The following is a 26,875-nucleotide window of genomic DNA, read 5'->3' as shown; positions in this document are numbered from 1 at the left end:
GATGGTGGGGTGGCATAGGTTGGTTTATGTATCAGAGTTGCATTGGCGGGGGTTTGATAAAGGAGATGGTTGGGGTGCGATAGGTTGGTTTATGTATCAGAGTTGCATTGGCAGGGGTTTGATAAAGGAGATGGTTGCGGTGGGATAGGTTGGTTTATGTATCAAAGTTGCATTGGTGGAGGTTTGATAAAGGAGATGGTTGGGGTGGCATAGGTTGGTTTATGTATCAGAGTTGCATTGGCGGGGGTTTGATAAAGAAGATGGTTGGGGTGGCATAGGTTGGTTTATGTACCAGAGTTGCATTGGCGGGGGTCATTTGCTGCTATAGGAATTAGCTGGGCTTCCCAGGTGGCACTAGTGGTAAAGAACCCACCTGCCGATGCAGGAGGCGTAAGAGATGCAGGTCAGTCCCCGGGTTGGGAAGACCCCTGGATGAGGGCATGGCAATCCACGCCAGGATTTTTGCCTGGAGAATCCAGTGGACAGAGGAGCCTGGCTACGTCCATAGGGTCGCAAAGAGTCGGACACAACTAAAGCAACTGAGCATGCAGTCTTAGGGAGGGTCAGTCCCTTCGAGATGAAGTCCCCAAATGTTAGAACATCAAGAATTCAGAAAATAAAATATAGTCAGTACAAGAGTCAAAAGAGTAAACAAACAAACAAAATCAGACCTCCTCAGTAATCAGAGCAGCGTATTCCAATGGCGAGGTACATTTTGATACCAAGTGAAAAGTTTTAAATGAATGGCAAAAATGTCAACAAAGTATAGGAAAATTGAAAGTTCTGCCGGTGTGAGTGAAGCACTGATGCTAAATCGTTTTGGAGCACAGTTTGGCAGTATGTGGCAGTTCTCCATAGTGTTTATCCCAGGGAACTAAGTATCTTAGAAAATTCAGTGAAAGAATAAAAGTATTACTTAGGAAAAAATGAGAAACAGGTTTAAATAGTCATGAGGGATTAGTTAAATAGGTTAACACATTGATATAGTGGAATAATATAGTGTGGCTCTTAAATCGTATTGAGGATGAATATCTAACATGTAAGAAAATATACTGCGTAAGAAAAGGTTTTTCTAAAACTGTATGCATAATATGGGCTTCTCTGGTGGCTCAGTCAGTAAAGAATCTGCCTGCAATGCAGGAGACTTGGGTTCGATCCCTGGGTTGGGAAGATCCCCTGGAGGAGGGCATGGTAACCCATTCCAGTATTCTTGCCTGGAGAATCCCATGGACAGAGGAGCCTTGTGGGCTGTAGTCCATGGCGTCACAAAAAGTCGGACACAACTGAGCGACTAAGCACACAGCATGTACATAGTATAAATGATCCTATTTAATTATTAAAAAGTGAGCATGTCTATGACCAAGTATATGTATGGGCTATTTCTAGTTGGTGGGATTATGGAGCTAATTTTCATGTCCTTTGTATTGCTGTAAATTTTCTACCACCGGCACGTACAATTTTCAGTTTTAAGAACAAAAGGAGATGAGTGTTGAGGGCAAGAAGGATGATGGTGGAAGGTCCGAGGTCTGGGTAATGACATGTCCTGGCAATGATGACATGGATGGCAGAGCACATCTCCCTGTCCTGACCTGGCCCCTTTCTGGCTGTTTGACCCAGAGCCGGTCATCTCATCCCCTCTCAGCCTTGTTAGGCAAAGTGAATGGATGTGCATTGAAAACTGTCAAGCAAACTCTAAATGTTGGTGATACTGTTACTGTATAAACCAAGACAAGTGTGCTTTTTAGATAGTCTGAAAAGTGGTAACGGATAGCTGGGGTTGGGACTGTCTGGGGAAGGGGACAGCCTTGTACGTGGGATGCTCAGCCCCTCCCTCTCAGTGTCGGGCTCCCCCAACCTGTCTCTTTGCTTGAGGCAGGTCTGCACCCTGACCAAGGAAGACAATCGCTGCGTGGGCAAGATCCCCGAGGACGAGCAGCTGCACGTGCTCCCCTTGTACAAGATGGCCAGCACGGATGAGTTCGGCAGTGAGGAGAACCAGAACGCCAAGGTGGGCAGCGGGGCCATCCAGGTGCTCACCGCCTTCCCCCGCGAGGTCCGGCGCCTGCCCGAGCCTGCCAAGTCCTGCCGCCAGCGGCAGCTTGAAGCCAGGAAGGCGGCAGCTGAGAAGAAGAAGGTTCAGAAGGAGAAGCTGAGCACTCCTGAGAAGATCAAGCAGGAGGCCCTGGAGCTGGCTGGCATCACCACTGACCCAGGTGTGTGGGGAGAGGGTGCCCAGCAGGGGTGGCATGGAGCCATCGGGTCGGGGGGCCCTTACCACCCCTCTTCCTGACTTGAGATAGAATTCCAGACAGAAAAGTACTGGAATCTCTCAGCCATCTGAACCGTCAGTTTTGTCAGTCAGCGACAGAGGACCCCAGACCCTATGGGAGGCACCTGGAAGCCAAGTACACGGAGGTCCCCCATCTTCCCAGAGCTGGGAAGTCCCCCAGCTCACCCGCTCCCCTCGCAGTGGGGCAGCAGGGTCTTCGGTGTGGGGCAGCCCTGATCTCTGCAGCAGCTGGCACAGGGGCGCTTCAGTGAGGACAGGTGGGGGTCTGCTTGGGTTGGGGGACCGAGAGCTCTGCCGGCCGCTCTCCCAGGGCTTCCTCGGGGCCAGGCCAAGCTGAGCTACGCCAGGAGCAAGCCCAGCCTCACGCATCTTGCCTGCCTGGCTGAGGAAACCTCTCAGGAGAAGAGGAAGCTTCTGTGGCGGTGGTTCTCTGTGCTCCTTCTCTGTCTCACCTCCTGTCTTCCTCAGGCCTTTCTCTGAAGGGTGGATTGTCCCAGCAAAGCCTGAAACCCTCCCTCAAGGTGGAGCCGCAGAGCCCCTTCAGCTCCTTCAAGTACAGCGGCAACACAGTGGTGGAGAGCTACTCGGTGCTGGGCAGCTGCCGGCCCTCCGACCCGTACAGTGTGAACAGCGTGTACTCCTACCACTCCCACTATGCACAGCCTGGCCTGGCCGCCGTCAACGGCTTCCACTCCAAGTACGCGCTTCCGGCGTTCAGCTACTATGGCTTTCCATCCAGTAACCCGGTCTTCCCCTCGCAATTCCTGGGTGCTGGTGCCTGGGGGCACGGTGGCGGCAGCAGCAGTTTTGAGAAGAAGCCAGACCTCCACGCTCTGCACAACAGCCTGAGCCCGGCCTACGGTGGTGCTGAGTTTGCCGAGCTGCCCGGTCAGGCTGTTCCCACAGACACCCACCACCCCGCTTCTCACCACCAGCAGCCTGCTTATCCAGGCCCCAAGGAGTATCTGCTTCCGAAGGCCCCCCAGATCCACCCAGTGTCCAGGGACCCCTCTCCCTTTGCACAGAGCTCCAATTGCTACAACAGATCCATCAAGCAAGAGCCAGTAGATCCACTGGTCCACACTGAATCTGTAACCAGAGAGCCTGGCAAGATGGGCAAAACACCTTTGCCTGAGGCATCTCAGAACGGGGGTCCCAGTCATCTATGGGGACAGTACTCAGGAGGCCCAAGCATGTCCCCCAAGAGGACTAACGGCGTGGGTGGCAGCTGGGGTGTGTTCCCTCCCGTGGAGAGCCCTGCCGTTATCCCTGATAAGCTCGGTTCTTTTGGGGGTTCCTGCCTGACCCCTTCCCACTTCCCCGATGGCCAGCATCAGTGGGGGTTGTTTCCTGGCGAGGGACAGCAGCCAGCCCCCCAGCCTGGAGGACGGCTGCGAGGCAAGCCGTGGAGCCCCTGCAAGTTTGGAAGCAACGCCTCGGCCTTGGCTGGGCCCGGCCTGACTGAGAAGCCGTGGGGGGTAGGGGCAGGGGATTTCAGCTCCGCCCTGAAAGGTGGTCCTGGATTCCAAGACAAGCTGTGGAGCCCCTTGAAAGGGGAGGAGGGGAGGATTCCAACCCCAGGGGCAAGCCAGCTGGACAAAGCCTGGCAGTCCTTCGGCATGCCCCTGGGCCCCAGTGAGAAGCTGTTTGGGGCCCTGAAGTCCGAGGAGAAGCTGTGGGATCCCTTCAGCCTGGAGGAGGGGACAGCAGAGGGGCCCCCGAACAAGGGGACAGTGAAGGAGGAGAAGGGCGCCGGTGGGGCGGAGGAGGAAGAGGAGCTGTGGTCGGACAGCGAACACAACTTCCTGGACGAGAACATCGGCGGCGTGGCCGTGGCCCCTGCCCACGGTTCCATCCTCATCGAGTGTGCCCGGCGGGAGCTGCACGCCACCACGCCCCTCAAGAAGCCCAACCGCTGCCATCCCACCCGCATCTCGCTGGTCTTCTACCAGCACAAGAACCTCAACCAGCCCAACCACGGGCTGGCGCTCTGGGAGGCCAAGATGAAGCAGCTGGCGGAGAGGGCGCGGGCACGACAGGAGGAGGCCGCTCGGCTGGGCCTGGGCCATCAGGAGGCCAAGCTCTATGGGAAGAAGCGCAAGTGGGGAGGCGCCGTGGTCCCTGAGTCCCAGCATAAGGAGAAGAAGGGGATGGTCCCCACCCGGCAGGCGCTGGCCATGCCCACGGACTCAGCGGTCACCGTGTCCTCCTATGCCTACACGAAGGTCACCGGCCCCTACAGCCGCTGGATCTAGGCGCCAGGGTGCCAGGGAGCCAGCGTACCTCAGCGTCGGGCCCGGCCCGAGCTGCCTCTGTGGTGCTTTCGCCCTCACACCTGGGGGCGGGTTGGGGGTGCAGAAGTCTTTTTATCTATATATACATATATAGATACGCATATATATGTATTTATGGTCCAAACCTCAGAACTGACCCGCCCCTCCTTTCCCCCCACCCCACTTCCCCAGCACTTTGAAGAAGAAACTACGGCTGTCGGGTGATTTTTTTCGTGATCTTAAATATTTATATCTCCACATTGGTTTTTTTTTTCCTCCCTTGTTTGGGGGGCTTTTATTTTCTCTTGTTTTTAAAACTCTATCCTTGTATATCACAATAATGGAAAGAAAGTTTATAGTGTCCTTTCACAAAGGAGTAGTTTTAAATTCCATTTAAAATGTGTATTTATTGGATTTTTTTAAGTGACAATTGTAATGGTAAAGGATCGGCAGGAAAGGCCAGAAGCACTCACTCCTGCCCGGTTGTGCTGGGCCCGGTGAGCCTGGCCCTCTTGGGAGATGACGAGGTTCTCTCAGCCGTCGGCCCCTCATGAGCCAAGTGCAGGCTGTAGCCACCCACTGTCCCCCTGACAGACACCCTTCCCTTCAGGGGAGGTAGCCCTCAGGACAGCCTCTGTCCTCTGCAGTAGGATGGGAGAATCTGTAGAGGAACACCTGGGGTCCCTTTTCCAGTCACCGGCTTGGAGTCGGGTATGGGGGGCAGGCGCACCCCAGGCCAGGCACCTGAGATGCTGGCATAGATTTCCCCCGAAACCAGGTTGGAAGTAGATAGCTTCAAGCTTGCTAGTCTCCACACTGAATCCTCTCTGTCCGTTAGCTATCAAGTCACGTGGTACCGTGGTCCCCTCGGCAGCACCTCTGGACGGAGCTGGAATCGAGAGGTTCTCAGGAGCCTTTTTACACCAAGCTGACTAGCCAATGAATACTGGCTGAAGGAATTTGTCTTAGTGGCAGGTTTAAAAAAAAAAAAAAGCCTCCAAAGTCGATGCTGATACCGAAAAGGGCTACTGTATCTTTAAGAACAAGAAGTCGAACCCAAGCTGTGAAAAGCTGGCGCAGAGCCTGGTGCTGTAGTGCTGTGCTGGGACTTCTTGATCGGGCAGGCCGCACCCGCGGGAACTCTGCACAGCAGTGTGACAGCAGGAACGCATCTCCTTATCCCTGGATTTCACATTGGACAATGGTGCATGCCTCACACCTGAGCCCACCCCCTCCACGCTATCATTTGAGGAGTGGGCCTACACTTAACAATTTTTAAATGCAAGAGTCAAACATTTTCAGCAGGTAGCTATGATTTTCCTCCCTATTTGGTGCCATTTCTCTATTTGGTCATTTTCTCCTTTCCTTCTTCCCCTCTCCACCCACTTGAACATGCCCATTCTAAAATTCTGGTGCATTCGTTCAGTTCTTTGAAATGAGAATGTGGTGCTTAATTTTTTTGACATTTGTTAAGAGAGGTTGGGCCTGACAGGTAGGAAGCAACGTCCGTCAACAGCAAGTCAGACTTCTTGGAGTGTTTGTTCTTCCTGTGGTATTAGCAAAAACGATGTCCAGCTACCCATGTGGATGTATGTGGTGCGTGAGAGGCTTCATAAGGACACAGAGGGGAATATGGCCACACAGTGATTGACAGCCAAACCCTGAGCTAAACATCAGATATTTATTGAGCAGTTTTATTCAGATGTGGGTCTTCATGAAATGAGTTTAACAATCAGATGACGATGCTGAAGGCAAGTTCCTGAGCTTCCAGGTGCCTTGTGAAAGAGCTGAGAATCGCCCCGCTGGCTGTGTACTGTAACTGTTCCAGAAGCACTGGCGGAGAGTCGCTGTGAGATATCCTAAGCATTTATGTGGTCTGGTTTTAATTGTAAATAGTGAAAAAAAATTTTTAAGCACTTTTGCCTAGATTTAAACAGCAACTTGAAAAAAGTATGTTTTAACATGTAATTGTGGGAGAAATTGTAAATAGTAGCTGAATATTTAACGTGCTTTGTCTAGCCTTCACTTTTACCATATTCTGTAAAGTTGCATTTATTTTACAGGACAAAAATGAAATATTATTGCTTTTGAAATAAATACCCAAGAGCTTATCAGGATTTCGAATTATTCAGAACTCAGATTTATAGGAAAACCTCTGACCTTCAGTTTGACAAGCTAAAGGAAGCAGAGTCTTTAATGAGCATGCTGATTTTCTAGTTTTGAGGAAAAGTTGGGTCCTTTAAATGCTATTTTGCTTAACGCATCAGTACTTTTATGCAGGTCTCATTTGACTCCGTGCTTAGGTAGATGCGGGGGGTGCCTTGAAAACTTCATTTTAAATTATCTTAAACAAGAAATACAATATTTTACAAAACATTTGGAGAATGTGACTGTCTGTATGACCCGGGGAAGCCCCAGGTTGGCTGTTGGTTTGGAAGGTCCTGAGTGTAACCCAGGTGATTCTGATACTTGGCATGTATGAATCTCCTTGATGTGTGTTCAATAGACTCTTCCCCTCATCACCCTTTGGTAGCAAAGCCATTAGATGAAAGGAGAAACCAATACAATCTAAAAGCATGTGATGTCTGTTCCCCCCAGCCCAAACAGCCTTTGGTTCATAATTTCTAGATTAGCAGATAGGCTGCTGAGAAGTGAGTCAAGAGGCAGTCTCCATTGGACGTCCCCATACCCTCCAGAACGGTGTTTCAGAGATTAGGTGGTGCTGTTGCCATGCTCAAGCCCATGCTGATTTTTACACACTACATGTATAACCTACCTCAAATCTCAGTCATTAAATTAGCATGCTTTAGACGTATGTTTAAAAAGTAACTATGCACAGCTCTTTATCCCCTCCCCCTTGCTGCTGAAGGTTTCTTAAAAGAGAAAAATCGAATTTTTATTTTTTACTGGCACTATCATTTTTTAAGTCTGAAAGATGATTAACAGACATTTTTATCATGAGAAGAAAAATAAAGCCATTGCAACTAAAGAACCTAACAGCATGACCAAGTTTTAGGAATAATAGTATAGCAACAGAAATGATGGAGTCCTAGAGTCATCTCCCCCAGTGTGCCCTGTCCACAGATGCCATCCACATGCAGTGCAGACAGTTGGTTCTTCTTTTGTTTTCCCTGCCTTTTTTGCATGCAAGGAAAGTACTTGCAAAGTTTTGTGCTAAGAAGTTTTTAAAATTAAAAAAATCGCTTTGCGGCAGGTTCTCGCAAAATAACTGGTGCTAGCTCAAGAAACCGTTATCCAACCATCAGAAATCTTGACTGACGTGTCTCATGGCTTTTGAGGTTTCTTGTTGTTGTTGTTTGGTGTGTGTTCTGGCAGGGCCTAGGTTTCCCACACTCTGGCTTCATGGGTACTGCTTTGCCGGCCCACTGAGATGACAGGTGCGCATGGAAAGAGGTCATACCCGCCCCTCTTGGCCCTTTCACCAGCCTCTTTTGGAAACAGTAGTTTGCAGAGCGAGGGACTTTAAAAGTGCTGAAGCAAGGAAAGAAGGAGCAGATCTTAATTGCTTTGTACCCGGCAGCAGTGGGTATGCGAGGATGGGTGACAGTGAGTAGATGGTAACCTGATTCCATTAAGAGAACCCAGCCAGGCTTCATGAAGTTGACCACCGCCAGATCCCACACCAGGGCAGTGCTGCGGAAAATTAAAATGATAGCCCCGACGTGCCTCAACCAATCTCTTTCCTTTTGTTACTGAAGTGTGTTTTATGGACTAGGAAGCATTTTTATGAATTGAAATAGTCTAAATAAAATGGTGCTATGGTGTTTTAATGTGACTGTCCCTGATCCTGTCCTGCTGAGGTGCTATCAAGGTTCTGAAACCACAACCAACCAAAAACAAGGTGGGCTCCAGTCTCTCTCGGCTTCTTCCCCTGCCCCCCTTTTGGTGCTGTCTCCTTAGACTTCTGTTTACGTGCTAGAACCTGCTCTGAGCAGTTTTTCTGTTTTGTTTTATTCTCCCCTTGTTGGCCACACAGAAAGGCGAGTCTCGAAGGCAGCCAGCCATCTTACTGGGGCGGGGAGTGGGCCTGCCTGGCTTGGAGGTGGCGGGCATGCTGGTTTCACATGTGTCCTCTTGGGTCTATCAAGAAAGGAAGCGTGAAGGGGTTTTGGGGGGTTCTTTGGAGGAAGGGGAGTCGGGTGCTTCTGCGTCTTCTAACGTGGCAGGCATTCTTGCTGTCCAGGGTGCTGACTAGATGTCTCTGAGAGTTCCAAAGGTGCTCTGCAGGCCAGGGTGGGCCGGATGGGCCTCCTTCCTCCCCAGCACTGGCCAGGACTGTGGCGGGCAGGGGGCTCATTCCTTTGCTCCTCACAGCCTTTGCCCCAGCATTGCTTCTGCCTCTCGCTGGTATCCCCTCGTGTTCAAACTAAAGGAAGGAGCTTTGCTCACTTGGTACCACTGAGGCTGTTTTTAGTTGGTGCTATTCCAAATTTCTTCTTGGGTCCACAAAAGTTGATATTTTAAAAATTCAACAGGAAGCTCTGTTTTGTGTCATCCACTGTCACAATAATTTTTTTTTTTTTTTAAATACCTCAAAAACAGGACATCGTGACAACTTTGGTAAAGTAGATTCCAGGAGGGTCTGATACATACAGGTTGTCCATTTGATGACCTACTTGACCTTGAAGAATCTGGGGTCGTTTTAGTTTTCATTCTTCAGTTAAAATGGCAGAATGCTTAAAGGAAGGACTGTGGTTGACTTTTATTTTGTTTCAAGTTTTGCTTTTGAATAAAATGTGAATTTCCTATGCCCATCTCATCGAGCTTTTTCAGTCATTGTTGCTGTCATTTGAAATGACTCCCTCACAACCTATCTTTATTGACCAGCTGCATCTGCTGTAGCCAACTTCAACATACCCTGGACCAACCTGAGTGTTTTTTGAGGTGCATACCCCCAGCATAGGTTATACAGTCCCGCACGCACTCACACGCACAGGGAGAGTTTTTCCATGTGCGAGGCCCCGTCCTGGCACTCCCAGCCCTTCCTTCCGCAGAGCTGCCAACAAGAGAAAAGCAATAGGCTTCTTCCCTGAGCAGAGATTGCAGCACAGAAATGCAAGGTCTACCGTCGCTTTTTGCCTAAGAATCAGTGAGAATTGGCCTACTTCCTCGTTTGCTCCTCTTCTGATATCAGGGATGATTTTTGTAGTGGTGTTGTTCGCTCTCTTTTCTCATTTTGACTACCTGTCATTCAGGGATAACTCATCATTGTCACATGAGGATTTTAAAAATTCTATTTGGCTCATTGAATATCCAAATTTTCTTGGTTCCAATAGTTTTTTTTTTTTTTTTTTCTTTTAAGGGGAAAAAAGGAGGAGAAAAACAGGAGTGACGTAATTTCTTTTTCATCTATTCTAATTAAAGAAACAAGGGCAGGTCATATTGTGGCATATTAATGCATTGGACTTAATCTAGAACCCCTGTAGCTTTTTGATGTGTTTTATTTCTTCTCTCTTTGAATTCCTGTTTGGTTACTTGGCTTCCAATGGAGGTGAACTTAACAACCATACTTGAATATTCCGTCTTGACTTTGTAACTGTGGCTACTTGAAATGAAGTTTATCTGGGGTTGATGGATGAATGGTAGATTTTTGCAATGTCTCAAGGCAATAGGATGTGTATTATTAAACTGTAGATATTCTTAGTACAGTAAATTTATGCTGATAATTTTATTTTGTATAATTTTTACTTTTTTGTTAATATTTTTTCCTCCCACTTTATTGGTTTGCCTCCTGAGCTACCCTCCTTGCCCTCCCTTCTCCCCCAGTGTTTCAGCAGATTTAATTTAGGGTGCCTAGAAATTGCAAGTATGTATCCTTTTTTGATTTGTATTTTATTATAATTTACACAAACAACTGGGTTTGTGAACTGTATTACTCCTGGTATCTTTAAAATATTGTGGGTGTTTTAATAAATTTTATATTTATTTTTTGCACTCAAATTCTGTGTGGCTTCTTTTTCCCCACCTTGAATTGGGCCCAGATTGTGGTATTTAAGGTTCCCTATAATCCCACTGTGGTCCAACTCTCAGATCCATACATAACTACTGGAAAAGCCACAGCTTGAAATCCCACTACAAGAGAATCACATATCACAAACATTTTCAGAGTACTTAAATATAACCATGTGCATGTATAACTTTTAAAATGGAAGAAAACAATAAGACTGTCCTCTTCATGGATCATAGCCTTATAGTAGAGAGACTTGTGTAACGCAGTGAAGCTGTGAACCATGACATGCAGGGCCACCCAAGACAGGTCACAGTGAAGAGTTCTGACAAACGTCGGGAAGGAAACGGCAACCCATTCCAGTGTTCTTGCCTGGAGAACCCCATGTACCGTATGAAAAGGCAAAAAGATATGACACCAGAAGATGAGCTCCCCAGGTCTGGAGGTGTCCGGTATGCTACTGGGGAAGAGCAGAGGGCAGTTGGTAATAGCTCCAGAAAGAATGATGTGGCTGGGCCAAAGCGGGAATGGCGCTCAGTGGTGAAAGTACAGTCCAGTGTCGTAAAGAACAATAAAGAACAATACTGCAAAACCTGGGATGTTAGGCCCATGAATCAAGGTAAATTGGCTGTGGTCAAGCAGGAGATGGCAAGAGTGAACATCGACATCTTAGGAATCAGTGAACTAAAATGGATGAGAATGGGAGAATTTAATTCATATGACCACTATACCTACTACTGTGGGAAAATCCCTTAGAAGAAATGGAATAGCCCTCGCAGTCAACAAGAGACTCCAAAATGTAATACTTGAGTGCAGTCTCAAAAACAGCAGAATGATCTTGGTTTGTTTGCAAGGCAAATCATTCAACATCACAGTAATCCAAGTCTATGCCACAATCACTGATGCTTAAGAAGCTGAGGTTGACTGCTTCTATGAAAACCTACAAGACCTTCTAGAATTAACACCAAAAAAATATGTCCTTTTCGTTATAGGGGATAGGAATGCAAAAGTAAGAAGAGATACCTGAAATAACAGGTAAGTTTGGTCTTGGAGTACAAAATGAAGAAAGGCAAAGGCTAAGAGAGTTCTGTCAAGAAAATGTGCTGGTCACAGCAAACACCCTTTTCCAACAACCCAAGAGAAAGCTCCACACATGGACATCACCAGATGGTCAATACCAAAATTGGATTATGTTCTTTGCAGCCAAAGATGGAGAAGCTCTATATAGTCAGTAAAAACGAGGCTTGGAGCTAAGTGTGGCTCAGATCATGAGCTCCTTGTTGGAAAATTTAGGCTTAAAGTGAACAAAGTAAGCAAAATCACTAGGCCATTCAGGTATGACCTAAATCAAACCCCTTATGATTATACGGTGACAGATAGATTCAAGGGATTAGATCTGATAGAGTGCCTGAAGAACTGTGGATGGAGTTCATAGTTCTTGTACAGGAGACGGTGACCAGAACCATCTCCAAGAAAAAGAAATGTAAAAAGACTAAGTGGTTGTCTCAGGAGGCTTTATGAACAGCTGAGGAAAGAAGAGAAGTGAAAAGCCAGGGAGAAAGGAAAAGAAATAGCCAAGAGAACGCAAAGTTCCAGAGGATAACAAGGAGAGGTGCAAAGAAGTAGAGGAAAGCAATAGAATAGGAAAAACTAGAGACCTCTTCAAAAATTGGAGGTATTAAGGAAACATTTCATGTGAGGATGGGTATTATAAAGGACAGAAATGGTAGGACCTAACAAACAGAAAAGATTAAGAATAGATGGCAAGAATACACAGAACTATACAGGAAAGGGCTTAATGACTCGGATATCCACCATGGTGTGGTGACTTACCTACAGCCAGACATCCTGGAATGTGAAATCAAGTGGGCCTGAGGAAGCATTACTACGAACAAAGCTAGTGGAGGTGATGGAATTCCAGCTGAGCTATTTAAAATCCTAAAAGATGATGCTGTTAAAGTGCTGCACTCAATATGTCAGCAAATTTGGAAAACTCAGCAGTGGCCACAGGACTGGAAAAGGTTAGTTTTCATTCCAATCCCAAGGAAGAGTAATGTCAAAGAATGTTCAAACTACCATAAAATTTATTTCATTTCACATGCTAGCAAGGTTATGCTCAAAATCCTTCAAGCTAGGCTTCAGCAGTAGTTGATTGACTAAGCTAAAGACTTTGACTGTGTGGATCACAACAAACTGTGGAAAATTCTTAGAAGGGAAATACCAGACCATCTTACTTGTTTCCTGAGAAATCTGTATGCAGGTAAGAAGCAACAGTTAGAACTGGACATGGAACAATGGACTGGTTCCAAACTGGGAAAGGAGTACCTCAAGGCTGTATATTGTCACCCTGCTTATTTAACTTACAGGCAGAGTACATCATGTGAAATGCTGGGTTGGATGAATCATGAGTTCGAATCAATATTGCTGGGAGAAATATAAATAGCCTCAGATGTGCAGATAATACCACTACAATGGCAGATGGTGAGAAGCAAATAAATAGCCTCTTGATGAGGGTGAAAGAGAATGAAAAAACTGGCTTTAAACTCAACATTCAAAAAACCAAGATCTTAGCATCTTGTCCTATCACTTCATGGCAAATAGATGGGAAAACAATGGGAACAGTGATAGACTTTATTTTCTTGGACTCCAGAATCACTGCAGACAGTGATTGCAACAGAACTTAAGATGCTTGCTCCTTGGAAGAAAAGCTATGATGAACCTAGACAGCATGTTAAAAAGCAGAGACATCATTTTGCTGACAAAGGTCTGTATAGTCAAAGCTATGGAATTTCCAGTAATCATGTACAAATGTGAGAGTTGGACCATAAAGAAGGTTGAGTACTGAAGAATTGATGCTTTGGAATTGTGGTTCTGGAGAAGACTCTTGAGAGTCCGTTAGACAGCAAGGAGACCAAACCAGTCAATCCTAAAGGAAATCAACCCTGAAGTTTCATTGGAAGGACTGTTGCTGAAGCTAAAACTCCAATACTTAGGCCACCTGATGGGAAGAGCCGACTCATTGGAAATGACCCTCATGCTGGGAAAGATTGAAGGCTAAAGGAGAAAGCGGTGACAGAGAATGAGATGGTTAGATAGCATCACTGACTCAATGGACATGAATTTGAGCAAACTCCGGGAGATAGTGGAGAGCAGAGGAGCCTGGCATGCTGCAGTCCATGGGGCTGCAAAGAGTTGGACTAGACTTGGCAACTGAACTAAAACAATCGTAATCTTTTTCCACAACCTTATCACAAGTTCTGCTGATGCCCTTGTAGACTTCTTAACCTAAAAGAGCTGTTAGTCATTTTGTGTCTCCCAGTGTACTCTGAAAACAATAGGCACTCATTGTCCTGTAAGAAGAAATGAATGAATGCCCTTAGTGAGCGGGGGGATCAGCTAAAATACATTCAACACGTGGAACTCAGCCACATTCTCGCCAGAGACACAGGACACCACAGAAGACACAAGAGGACCACACGTGGGAGACACTATAGCACACGTAATCAAAGCTCCATCAAAATCTAGATCCCTCCAATGCTATTCTGACTCCCACCTGCAGAAGCCTTGGCAGATACTAGCTCTTCTCCTCTTCCAAGAAGCCCAAACCCAGGCCCAGTTCCCCTTCCCTCCCCTTGAAACGTCATCCTCTATTTTGACTTTTTTCCTCACACGCACTGATTCCTACTCCTTGGGGCTGCTCCCCTCCCCTTGCCCTGACATTTTCTCTGGAATTGCATCCTTTGCTCTGCCTCTGGGACCTGCCTCTTCAACTATGCTCTTTCTGCAGCTCCTCCCTCACCGTGCTCTCAGGACCATCGCCCTGATCCTGCTCTGCCTTCAAGTCACCACTTTTCTCCCCACTTCCTATCACCACCACGTTTCTGCAGGTATAGACAACCTCCTGGTTTCAACATCCACACTACTCACTCACTGTATCCTTGTTCCTCCAGAAAGAGCTGTCTTCCAGGCCCATGATTCTGTCTTCACTGATCTCTCAAAACCCTCCACTCCTGGAATGTGTTAATACCACCGGTGACATCCCATTATCCCAGAAGCCTAAAGCCCCCTACTCTTCTCACGGCCCCTCATGTCCTTTAAGCATAGATGCCCAAGAGAACAGGTTCAAGCCTCGCTATGACTAGGCTTTCCCTCAGAGCCCTTGTTCAACCACCGGGCCTCAACTATGACCCTAATGCCAAAGTTGTATCTAGAAGCTCTGGATGGCTGTTTGGCAGGGCCAAAGGCATAACACATCTGAAACTGACCTCTTCATACTTCCCTGGTGGCCCACTGGTGAAGAGTCCACCTTCCAAGGCAGGGGACTCAGGTTCAATCCCTGGTAGGGGAACTAAGATCCCGCATGCTGCAGTGCCACAGGGCAACTGACCTGTGTGTGGCCACTAAACAACGCCCGTGTGCCACAACAAAGACCCAGCGCAGTCAAATGTTTTTTTAAATTGCTAATAATAATAAAATTAACCCCCCAAGGCTCTGTCATATTTCCCTCAGGCTGTTGATGGCCCCGTCATTCTATTGGTCACATCCTGACACCTGCCAAGGCTGGGTTTTACCTTAGTATCCTCAATCCTGCCTCCCCTTTCTATGATTATTAGCAGTCTACACTGTGCAGTTGCCCAGGCTGTACACTGACATAGACTGACATGTGGGCCTCGATCACTGGCATAGACTCCCCACGGCCAGGAGAGGACCACAGCAGGGCCTTCTAAAGCCAGGGGCCCAGGCAGGGGCCTCTAGTGACTTTCACAAGACCATCAGCTAGGAAGTGGCAGAACCCAGACTCAAACCAGGTATGTCTGATACAAAAGCCTGTGCAAATATACCCCTGCTTCTTCTGTACCTTAAGAGACATGTATCCAACGGATACATATTGTTCTCGCTGGCAGGTATCTACCCACAAGCTGAGCTTAAGTCGTGGCTGGCAGCCTGAGGGTCTACGAGCACAAGAGACATAGGACAAGATGACTCTGCAGGAAGACGAGCTTTTCAGAGCTTTTCAACAGGTATCAATATGTGAAAGTCTGCATTCTAGCCCCCATTTTATCTTTCCACTCACCTCACTGAAAACAATCTCCTTATCCAGATAATCTTCCTTAAACCAAAAGAGATGATACTATTTCCCAGTAACACTCCTCAATGGTCTCCACTTGACATAGCTCTCAGGGTAAGGTGCAACACCCTAACTCTGTCAGAAGGCCCTGCAGGACCTGGCCCCAGCTTACTCTTTGTCTGACGATCTCCTCAGTGGCCCCCCTCACTCCAGCCAAGTGGCTTCTCACACACGAAGGTGCTTTCAGGCTAATGGTAGGGCAAATAATACCACCATGAGCTCACTTCTGTCAAAATCCTTAAAATATGTACATAAACTATAAAACTACTCCAAATAAATTATCAATAAGAATAAAAAGATCAACAAGGTTTTACTCAAGAAAGTGAATAAAGTCGAGTTATCTGAAACCAAAGATAAACTTTTACTTCGCAGTCATGTCTAAGTCTTTGCAACTCCATGACTATGCAGTCCATGGAATTCTCTAGGCCAGAATACTGGATTGGGTTGCTGTTTCCTCCTCCAGGGGATCTTCCCAACCCAGGGAAGATCCCAATCCAGGCCTCCCAAATTGTGGGTGGATTCTTTACCAGCTGAGCTACCATGCAATTCTAAAGAATATCATTCAGTTCAGTTCAGTTCATTTCCTCAGTCGTGTCCGACTCTTTGCAACCACATGGACTGCAGCACTCCAGGCCTCCCTGTCCATCACCAACTCCTGGAGTTTATCCAAACTCATGTCCATTGAGTTGGTGCTGCCATCCAACCATTTCATCCTCTGTCATCCCCTTCTCCTCCCCACTTCAGTCTTTCCCAACATCAGGGTCTTTTCAAATGAGTCAGTTCTTCGCATCAAGTGGCCAAAGTATTGGAGTTTCAGCTTCAACATCAGTCCTTCCAATGAACACTCAGGACTTATCTCCTTTAGGATGGACTGACTGGCTGGATCTCCTTGCAATCCAAGGGACTCTCAAGAGTCTTCTCCAACACCACAGTTCAAAAGCATCAATTCTTTGGCACTCAGCTTTCTTTGTAGTCCAACTCTCACATCCACACATGACTACTGGAAAAACCTAGACAGACATTTGTTGACAAAGTAATGTCTCTGCTTTTTAATATGCTGTCTAGATTGGCCATACCTTTTCTTCCAAGGAGTAAGCGTCTTTTAATTTCATGGCTTCAGTCACCATCTGCAGTGATTTTCAGTTTAGTCACTCAGTCGTGTCCAGCTGTTTGCAACCCCATGAATCGCAGCATGCCAGGCCTCCGCATCCATCACCAACTCCCGGAGCCCACCCAAACCCATGTCCGAGTCATTGATGCCATCCAGCCATCTCATCCTCTGTTGTCCCCTTCTCCTCCTGCCTCCAATCCCTCCCAGCATCAGAGTTTTTTCCAATGAGTCAACTCTTCGCGTGAGATGGCCAAAGTACTGGAGTTTCAGCTTCAACATCAGTCCTTCCAATGAACCCCCAGGACTGATCTCCTTTAGGATAGACTGGCTGGATCTTCTTGCAGTCCAAGGGACTCTCAAGAGTCTTCTCCAACACCACAGTTCAAAAGCATCCATTCTTTGGCGCTCAGGTTTCTTCACAGTCCAATTCTCATGTCCATACATGACTACTGGAAAAACCATAGCCTTGACTAGATGGACCTTTGTTGGCAAAGTAATGTCTCTGCTTTTGAATATGCTATCTAGGTCGGTCATAACTTTCCTTCCAAGGAATAAGCGTCTTTTAATTTCATGGCTGCATTCACCATCTGCAGTGATTTTGGAGCCCCCAAAAATAAAGTCTGACACTGTTTCCCCATCTATTTCCCATGAAGTGATGGGACCAGATGCCATGGTCTTAGTTTTCTGAATGTTGAGCTTTAAGCCAACTTTTTCACTCTCCTCTTTCACTTTCATCAAGAGGCTTTTTAGTTCCTCTTCACTTTCTACCATAAGGGTGGTGTCATCTGCATATCTGAGGTTATTGATATTTCTCCTGGCAATCTTGATTCCAGCTTGTGATTCATCCAGCCCAGCGTTTCTCATGATGTACTCTCCATATAAGTTAAATAAGCAAAGGGACAATATACAGCCTTGACAAACTCCTTTTCCTATTTGGAACCAGTCTGTTGTTCCATGTCCAATTCTAACTGTTGCTTCCTGACCTGAATATAGGTTTCTCAAGAGGCAGGTCAGGTGGTCTGGTATTCCCATCTCTTTCAGAATTTTCCACAGTTTATTGTGATCCACACAGCCAAAGGCTTTGGCATAGTCAATAAAGCAGAAATAGATGTTTTTCTAAAACTCTTGCTTTTTCCATGTTCCAGCGGATGTTGGCAATTTGATCTCTGATTCCTCTGCCTTTTCTAAATCCAGCTTGAACATCTGACAGTTCACGGTTCACGTATTGCTGAAGTCTGGCTTGGAGAATTTTGAGCATTACTTTACTAGCGTGTGAGATGAGTGCAATTGTGCAGTAGTTTGAGCATTCTTTGGCATTGCCTTTCTTTGGGATTGGAATGAAAACTGACTTTTTCCAGTCCTGTGGCCACTGCTGAGTTTTCCAAATTTGCTGGCATATTAAGTGCAGCACTTTCACAGCATCATCTTTCAGGATTTGAAATAGCTCAACTGAAATTCCATCACCTCCACTAGCTTTGTTCGTAGTAATGCTTCCTAAGGCCCGCTTGACTTCACATTCCAGGATGTCTGGCTCTAGGTGAGTGATCACACCGTCGTGATTATCTGGGTCTTGAAGATATTTTTTGTACGGTTCTTCTGTGAACTCTTGTCACCTCTTCTTAATATCTTCTGCTTCTGTTAGGTCCCTACCATTTCTGTCCTTTGTTGAGCCCATCTTTGCATGAAATGTTCCCTTGGTATCTCTAATTTTCTTGAAGAGATCTCTAGTCTTTCCCATTCTATTGTTTTCCTCTATTTCTTTCCGCTGATTACTGAGGAAGGCTTTCTTATCTCTCCTTGCTATTCTTTGGAACTCTGCATTCAAATGGGTATATCTTTCCTTTTCTCCTTTTTTTTTCATTTCTCTTCTTTTCACAGCTATTTGTAAGGCCTCCTCAGACAGCCATTTTGCTTTTTTGCATTTCTTTTCCATGGGGATGATCTTGATCCCTGTCTCCTGTACAATGTCACAAACCTCCGTCTATAGTTCATCAAGCATTGTGTCTATCAGATCTAGTCCCTTAAATCTATTTCCCACTTCCACTGTATAATTGTAAGAGATTTGATTTAGGTCATACCTGAATGGTCTAGTGGTAAGGCAATAAACAAGGTAATATTATGGTATAACAAGGAAAAATTATTTAACATTTTGTTTTTAAATTAATAAATTTTATTTATAGTGAGGTTTTGTTGTTCTGTTGTTAAGTTGTGTCCAACTCTTTGCAACCTCATGGACTACAGCACACCTGGCTTCTCTGTCCTTCACCAACTCCTGGAGTCTACTCAAACTCACGTCCATTGAGTTGGTGATGCTATCCAAAACAGTCTCATCCTCTGTTGCCCCTTCTCCTGCCCTCAGTCTTTCCCTGCATCAGGGTCTTTTCCAGTGAGTCAGCTGTTCACATTAGGTGGCCAAAGTATTGGAGCTTCAGCTTCAGCATCAGTCCTTCCAATGAATAATCAAAGTTGATTTACTTTAGAATTGACTAGTTTGATCTCCTTGCTATTCAAGGGACTTTCTTTCTTTCTGTTTTTTTTTTTTTTTTTTAATATTTATTTATTTTTAAATTTTATTTTATTTAACTTTACAATATTGTATTGGTTTTGCCATATATCAAAATGAATCTGCCACAGGTATACATGTGTTCCCCATCCTGAACCCTCCTCCCTCCTCCCTCCCCATACCATCCCTCTGGGTCGTCCCAGTGCACCAGCCCCAAGCATCCAGTATTGTGCATTGAACCTGGACTGGTGACTCGTTTCATATATGATATTATACATATTTCAATGCAATTCTCCCAAATCATCCCACCCTCTCCCACAGAGTCCAAGAGACTGTTCTATACATCAGTGTCTCTTTTGCTGTCTCATATACAGGGTTATTGTTACCATCTTTCTAAATTCCATATATATGTGTTAGTATACTGTAGTGGTGATTTTCTTTCTGGCTTACTTCACTCTGTATAATAGGCTCCAGTTTCATCCACCTCATTAGAACTGACTCAAATGTATTCTTTTTAATGGCTGAGTAATACTCCATTGTGTATATGTACCACAGCTTTCTTATCCATTCATCTGCTGATGGACATCTAGGTTGCTTCCATGTCCTGACTATTATAAACAGTGCTGCAATGAACATTGGGGTACACGTGTCTCTTTCAATTCTGGTTTCCTCAGAGTGTATGCCCAGCAGAATCCAACAACACATTAAAAAGATCATACACCATGACCAAGTGGGCTTTATCCCAGGGATGCAAGGATTCTTCAATACCCGCAAATCCATCAATGTAATACACCGCGTTAACAAATTGAAAAATAAAAGCCATATGATTATCTCAATAGATGCAGAGAAAGCCTTTGACAAAATTCAACATCCATTTATGATAAAAACTCTCCAGAAAGCAGGAATAGAAGGAACATACCTCAACATAATAAAAGCTAATAAAACCCACAGCAAACATTATCCTCAATGGTGAAAAATTGAAAGCATTTCCTCTAAAGTCAGGAACAAGACAAGGGTGCCCACTTTCACCATTACTATTCAACATAGTTTTGGAAGTTTTGGCCACAGCAATCAGAGCAGAAAAAGAAATAAAAGGAATCCAAATTGGAAAAGAAGAAGTAAAACTCTCACTGTTTGCAGATGACATGATCCTCTACATAGAAAACCCTAAAGACTCCACCAGAAAATTACTAGAACTAATCAATGAATATAGTAAAGTTGCAGGATATAAAATCAACACACAGAAATCCCTTGCATTCCTATACACTAATAATGAGAAAATAGAAAGAGAAATTAAAGAAACAATTCCATTCACCATTGCAACAAAAAGAATAAAATACTTAGGAATATATCTACCTAAAGAAACTAAAGACCTATATATAGAATACTATAAAACACTGGTGAAAGAAATCAAAGAGGACACTAATAGATGGAGAAATATACCATGTTCATGGATTGGAAGAATCAATATAGTGAAAATGAGTATACTGCCCAAAACAATTTATAGATTCAATGCAATCCCTATCAAGCTACCAACGGTATTCTTCACAGAGCTAGAACAAATAATTTCACAATTTGTATGGAAATACAAAAAACCTTGAATAGCCAAAGCTATCTTGAGAAAGAAGAATGGAACTGGAGGAATCAACCTGCCTGACTTCAGGCTCTACTACAAAGCCACAGTCATCAAGACAGTGTGGTACTGGCACAAAGACAGAAATATAGATCAATGGAACAAAATAGAAAGCCCAGAGATAAATCCACGCACATATGGACACCTTATCTTTGACAAAGGAGGCAAGAATATACAATGGATTAAAGACAATCTCTTTAACAAGTGGTGCTGGGAAAACTGGTCAACCACTTGTAAAAGAATGAAACTAGAGCACTTTCTAACACCATACACAAAAATAAACTCAAAATTGATTAAAGATCTAAACATAAGACCAGAAACTATAAAACTCCTAGAGGAGAAGATAGGCAAAACACTCTCCGACATACATCACAGCAGGATCCTTTATGACCCACCTCCCAGAATATTGGAAATAAAAGCAAAAATAAACAAATTGGACCTAATTAAACTTAAAAGCTTCTGCACAACAAAGGAAACTATAAGCAAGGTGAAAAGACAGCCTTCAGAATGGGAGAAAATAATAGCAAATGAAGCAATAGACAAACAACTGATCTAAAAAATATACAAGCAACTCCTGCAGCTCAGTTCCAGAAAAATAAATGACCCAATCAAAAAATGGGCCAAAGAACTAAATAGACATTTCTCCAAAGAAGACATACAGATGGCTAACAAACACATGAAAAGATGCTCAACATCACTCATTATCAGAGAAATGCAAATCAAAACCACTATGAGGTACCATTTCACGCCAGTCAGAATGGCTGCGATCCAAAAGTCTACAAGCAATAAATGCTGGAGAGGATGTGGAGAAAAGAGAACCCTCTTACACTGTTGGTGGGAATGCAAACTAGTACAGCCACTATGGAGAACAGTGTGGAGATTCCTTAAAAAACTGGAAGTAGAACTGCCTTATGATTCAAGGGACTTTCAAGAGTCTTCTCCAGCACCACAATTCAGAAACATCAGTTCTTTGGTACTCATCCTTCTTTATGGTCCAGCTCTCTCATCCGTACATGACTACTGGAAAAACTGTAGCATTCACTGTACAGACCTTTGTTGGCAAAGTGATGTCTCTGCTTTTTAATACGCTGTTTAGCTTTTTCTTCCAAGCATTTTTTAACTTCATGGCTGCAGTCACCGTCCACAGTGATTTTGGAGCCCAAGAAAATAAAGTCTGTCACTGTTTCCATTCTCTCCCCATCTATTTGCCATGAAGTGATGGGACTGAATGCTATGATCTTAGTTTTTGAATGTTGAGTTTCAAACCAACTTCACTCTCCTCTTTCACCCTCATCAAGAGGCTCTTTAGTTCCTCTTCACTCTCTGCCATTAGAGTGGTATCATCTGCATATCTGATGTTGTTGATATTTCTCCTGGCAATCTTGATTTCAGCCTGTGCTTCATCCAGCCTGGCATTTCACGTGATTTACTCTGCATATAAGTTAAATAAGCAGGGTAACCATATACAGCCTTGATGTACTTCTTTCCCAATTTGAAACCAGTCCGTTGTTCCATGTCTGGTTCTAACTGTTGCTTCTTGACCCACAAACAGGTTTCTTGGAGATAGATAAGATGGTCTGGTATTCCCATCTCTTGAAGAATTTTCCAGTTTGTTGTGATCCGCACAGGCAAAGGCTTTAGCATTTTAGAGCAGTTTTAGGTTTACAGAAAAACTGAGTACTGAGTAGAGAGTTCCCATATACTCACCTCATCCCCTCCTATTTTCCCTCCTGTTAGCAGTTTGCATTAGTGTGGTACATTTGTTATGACAGATGAGTCAATACTGATATAAAAGTATGAACCAAAGTCTACAGTTTACATTAGGCATCACTCTTTGTCCTGTACACTCAAAGCGTTTTAACAAATGTGTGATGACATGTATGCACCGTTACAGCATCCTGCAGAATAGTTCCACTGCCCTAAAAATCCTCTCTGTGCCACCTGTTCATCCTTGTTTCCCCTCCAGGCCCTGCCAATCTCTTGTGTTTTTGCACTGGTGTGTGCACAGTTCTGCCTTTTCCAGAATGCCGTATTGCTGGAATCCCACCCACAGTGTGCAGCCTTTTCAGGTTTCAGGTTGGCTTCTCTGACTTACAGTGTACATCTGAGGTTCCTCGTGTGTTTTTGTGGCTTGATAATTTCTTTCTTTTTATTGCTGGAATCGACACATTTTAATTGCATGAACGTGTATGTTGAAAAAGGGAGGGAAGAGAGTGGTTTCTGTGGATGTGAAGTGTTTGGTGTGGACAGAGCGCCAGGCCTGAGGAAGCTCGCGGCACCGAGGAGCAGAGCCAGGAGAGGGGCAGGAGCGTGTTAGCGAGAAGATGCGGCGTGGCGTCTGTGTACTGATGGCGTGCTCCTGGCGGCTGGGGAAGCCCTAAGAAGCACAGTGGAGAGACTTCAAGTCAGAGGCAGCCTGGAGTCCCCAGGCGGGGTCTCTGTTTTCAGCGAGCGCTTGGGGAAGTCTTCCACGAGAAGCACATGTTGTTGGTCTAACAATTATAGTTACTCTTTTTAACAATAAAGCACCTTCAGATTAGCACATTTTAAAATTACTTACTCTTTGATAAACATTACACTCTACAGGCAAATTAGTACCAAATCAGCCCATGACATGCATGCTCAGCAGCATGCTTTTATTTATCTATTTTTAATTATTACTATTATTTGAGCTACAGTGGTTTTTCCCCTTGGCTTCTGTTTACTTAGCAGTTTAAAATTTTTTTATTTATTATTTTATCTTTTCTATTTCTACTTAGCAATTTTTAAGACCTTTTTTTTTTTACCGTATAATGTACATCAAATAAACAGTTTTAACTGTTTACACATGTATATTTCAGTGGCATTAATTACCTTCATGTTGTAGTTTAATCTCCACCATCCATCCTCAGAACTTTTTCATCATCCCAAACAAAAACTCCATGCCCACTAAACAATAACTCCTCATCTGCCTCCCTCCTACCTCCTAGCAACCACCTTTCTATTTTCGCCCTCTATGAATTTGACTACTTAGGTTCCTCTTACCAGTGGAATTATACAATAATTGTCCTTCTGTTTCTGGCTTCATTCACTTTGTAGTAATGTCTTCTGTTTCTGGCTTCATTCACTTTGTAGTAATGTCTTAGAGATACATCCATGGAATAGAATGTGTCAATATTTCACTCCTTTTTAAGGCCAAATAATATTCTATGGTATGTAGGGTCAGACGTGACTTACCGCAACAAATACGCATACCACGTTTCATTAACCACATACTTTTGTGAGTTCTGCATCTTTGGCTCTGGCTTTGAGATCCTTCATGCTGCTAACCAACCCCTCCCACCATACACCTCTTTAAACTGTACATTTGAAATAAAATCCGCACAATAAAATGTGAGGATGAAGAAATAGACATATTTCAATCCTGTCATTTTGTGTGGTCACTTTGAAATGCCTTTGATGTTAGAACTTTTCAGTTGAAGACAAGTTGAACCCACTAGAATCAGTCCTGAAAAAAAATAAAGATATAATTGCAATTTCTGGAATTTATTGTGAAAAGACACTTTCATGAATCTCTGCCAAACTTGGTCATTTGTTCTCTTTCTACTGGAATTCTTTTTCCGTAAGCTGTGACTAAAGATTGACATATCTGTTTGTACTGTCAACTGAACATGAATATGCAAAGAAAATCTTTTTGACAAAATTTGCAGAAATTAAAGACATAAAAAAGAAATTGTAATGTTATTTTTTATTACCATGATAGACCAACATGTAGGTATAAATTTTCTCTCTTTATAAAAGGCATATATTACTATAATTTAAAAGTATTAATCCATTATTTCTCTTTTGTGCTGTAATTTTACTTTTTTTTTACATTTTCTTCCAAATATAAAATACTTCTAAGTTTTATATGTACAAATGTATGTATATGTAGCAGATTAAATAATGTACATTTATTACTACAAAAGTAATATGCCACAATGACTGATGGTTGTGAAACTATGAATTACACAAAATCAATTGTTGATAATTTACAAATAACTATAAATTTAATGATAGTTAATACAAAGACTGAAAGACAGTGTTAATTGGATAACCTTAGAAAGAACCTATATTCTTTTTGAGCTGAAAGAATATTCTTAGTGAGCTTTGATCCAAACCTAAGAAGGAATATGATGAGAAAGAAACTGTTGAAAAAAAAATTAACTACTCATTTTATTTTAATCTGACTTCGAACAATAGTCTTTATAAAAAAATACTTTAAAGAAAAAATTTATACTTTTATGACTTTAAAATAATGTGGGATTTCCCTGGTGGTTCAGTGGTTAAGAATCCACCTGTTAGTGGAGGTTCGATCCCTGGTCCAGGAAAAGTCCACATATCACAGGGCAACTAAGCCCATGCATCCCAACTACTGAGCCCGTGTGCTGTAACTACTGAAGCCTGTGTTCCAGAGCCTGTGCTCTGCAACAAGAGAAGCCGCTGCATTGAGAAGCCCATGCATCGCAACTAGAGAGCAGCCCCTCTACCTGCCACAACTGGAGAAAGCCTACACGAAGTAACAAAGATCCAGAGCAGCCATAAATGAAAATAAATAAATGAAATAATGTGAAGCATAAAAATGAGATTAACTCTTAATTCTAATCTTTATAGAATTGTTTGGTACTAACTCTCGTAACTTTGGACATGCTAATCTTTAAGAACTAAATTAATTTTATTTAGTCACATTTAGGTCATGAGGCTTTCAAGAGAAAATACTACTTGGGAATTCTGTACATTACATCTGGATGAATTAAAACATCATCAATATACATTTCTACCTCAAAACATTGCGAGGAGAAGAAACTCCAAGATTATGTACCATTGTCTATGTTCAGTGAGCTTCAATCCAAACATAATAAAGAATATGATAAAAAGAGAAACTGTTGGGAAAAGTTCTCATTTGTTTTACTAAACTGACTTCTATACAATGGCCTTTATAAAAATACTTTAAATTGTTGTTTGTTGTTCAGTTGCTAAGACATGTCTGACTCTTTGCGACCCCACGAACTTCAGCATGCCAGGCTTTCACAATCTCCTGGAGTCTGCTCAGACTCATCTCCATTAAGTCAGTGATGCCATCCAACCATCTCATCCTCTGTCACTCTCTTCTCCTGCCCTCAATCTTTCCCAGCATCAAGATATTTTCCAAATGAATCAGCTCTTTGCATCAGGTGGCCAAGTATTGGAGCTTCAGCATCAATCCTTCCGATGAATATGCAGGATTGATTTCCTTTAGTGTTGACTAATTTGATCTCCTTGCAGTCCAAGGGACTCTCAAGAGTCTTCTCCAGCACCACAGTTCAAAAGCATCAATTCTTTGGTGCTCAGCCTTCTTTATGGTCCAACTCTCACACCCATACATGACTACTAGAAAAACCACAGCTTTGACTATATAGAACTTTATCAGCAAAGTGATGTCTCTGCTTTTTAATATGCTATCTAGATTTGTCATAGCTTTTCTTCCAAGCCTTTTAATTTCATGGCTGCAGTCACCATCCATAGTGATTTTGGAGCCTAAGAAAATAAAGTCTGTTACTGTTTCTATTCTTTCCCCATCTATTTGCCATGAAGCGATGGAACTGGATGCTATGGTCTTAGTTTTTTTTTTTTTTTTTTTAATGTGTCCAGCCAGATTTTTCACTCTCCTCTTTCACCCTCATCAAGAGGCTCTTTAGTTCCTTTTCACTCTCTGCCATTAGAGTGGTATCATCTGCATATGTTAGTTTGTTGATATTTCCTGAGCAATCTTGATTCCAGCCCAGCATTTTGCATGATGTACTCTGCATATAAGCCAGGTGACAATATACAGCCTTTACGTACTCCTTTCCCAATTTGGAACCAGTCTGTTGTTCCATGTCTATTTCTAACTGTTGCTTCTTGATTTGAATAGAGGTTTCTCAGGAGACAGGTAAGGTGGTCTGGTATTTCCATCTGTAAGAACTTTCCAC

At 43.9% G+C, this 26,875-nt stretch overlaps 1 protein-coding gene across 3 annotated transcripts in view; it reads left to right on the top strand.

Moving 5' to 3' along the window:
• TET3 (tet methylcytosine dioxygenase 3) overlaps nucleotides 1-10,524 on the top strand; it is a 109,586-nt gene extending 99,062 nt beyond the window's left edge. For all 3 annotated transcript variants that reach the window (XM_070798423.1, XM_070798424.1, XM_070798425.1), the window contains 2 exons: nucleotides 1,877-2,213; nucleotides 2,759-10,524. In XM_070798423.1, coding sequence (XP_070654524.1) covers nucleotides 1,877-2,213; nucleotides 2,759-4,545 — 2,124 coding nt within the window. In that variant the 3' untranslated portion in view covers nucleotides 4,546-10,524. The remainder of the gene's footprint in view (nucleotides 1-1,876; nucleotides 2,214-2,758) is intronic.
• Nucleotides 10,525-26,875: the final 16,351 nt, after the last annotated feature.

The sequence above is a fragment of the Bos indicus genome, chromosome 11 (assembly GCF_029378745.1).
Source record: "Bos indicus isolate NIAB-ARS_2022 breed Sahiwal x Tharparkar chromosome 11, NIAB-ARS_B.indTharparkar_mat_pri_1.0, whole genome shotgun sequence".
In the NCBI taxonomy this organism is placed as follows: Eukaryota; Metazoa; Chordata; class Mammalia; order Artiodactyla; family Bovidae; genus Bos; species Bos indicus.
The sequence above is the reverse complement of the archived record's forward strand: the minus strand, read 5'-3'. Positions and strand labels throughout refer to the sequence as shown.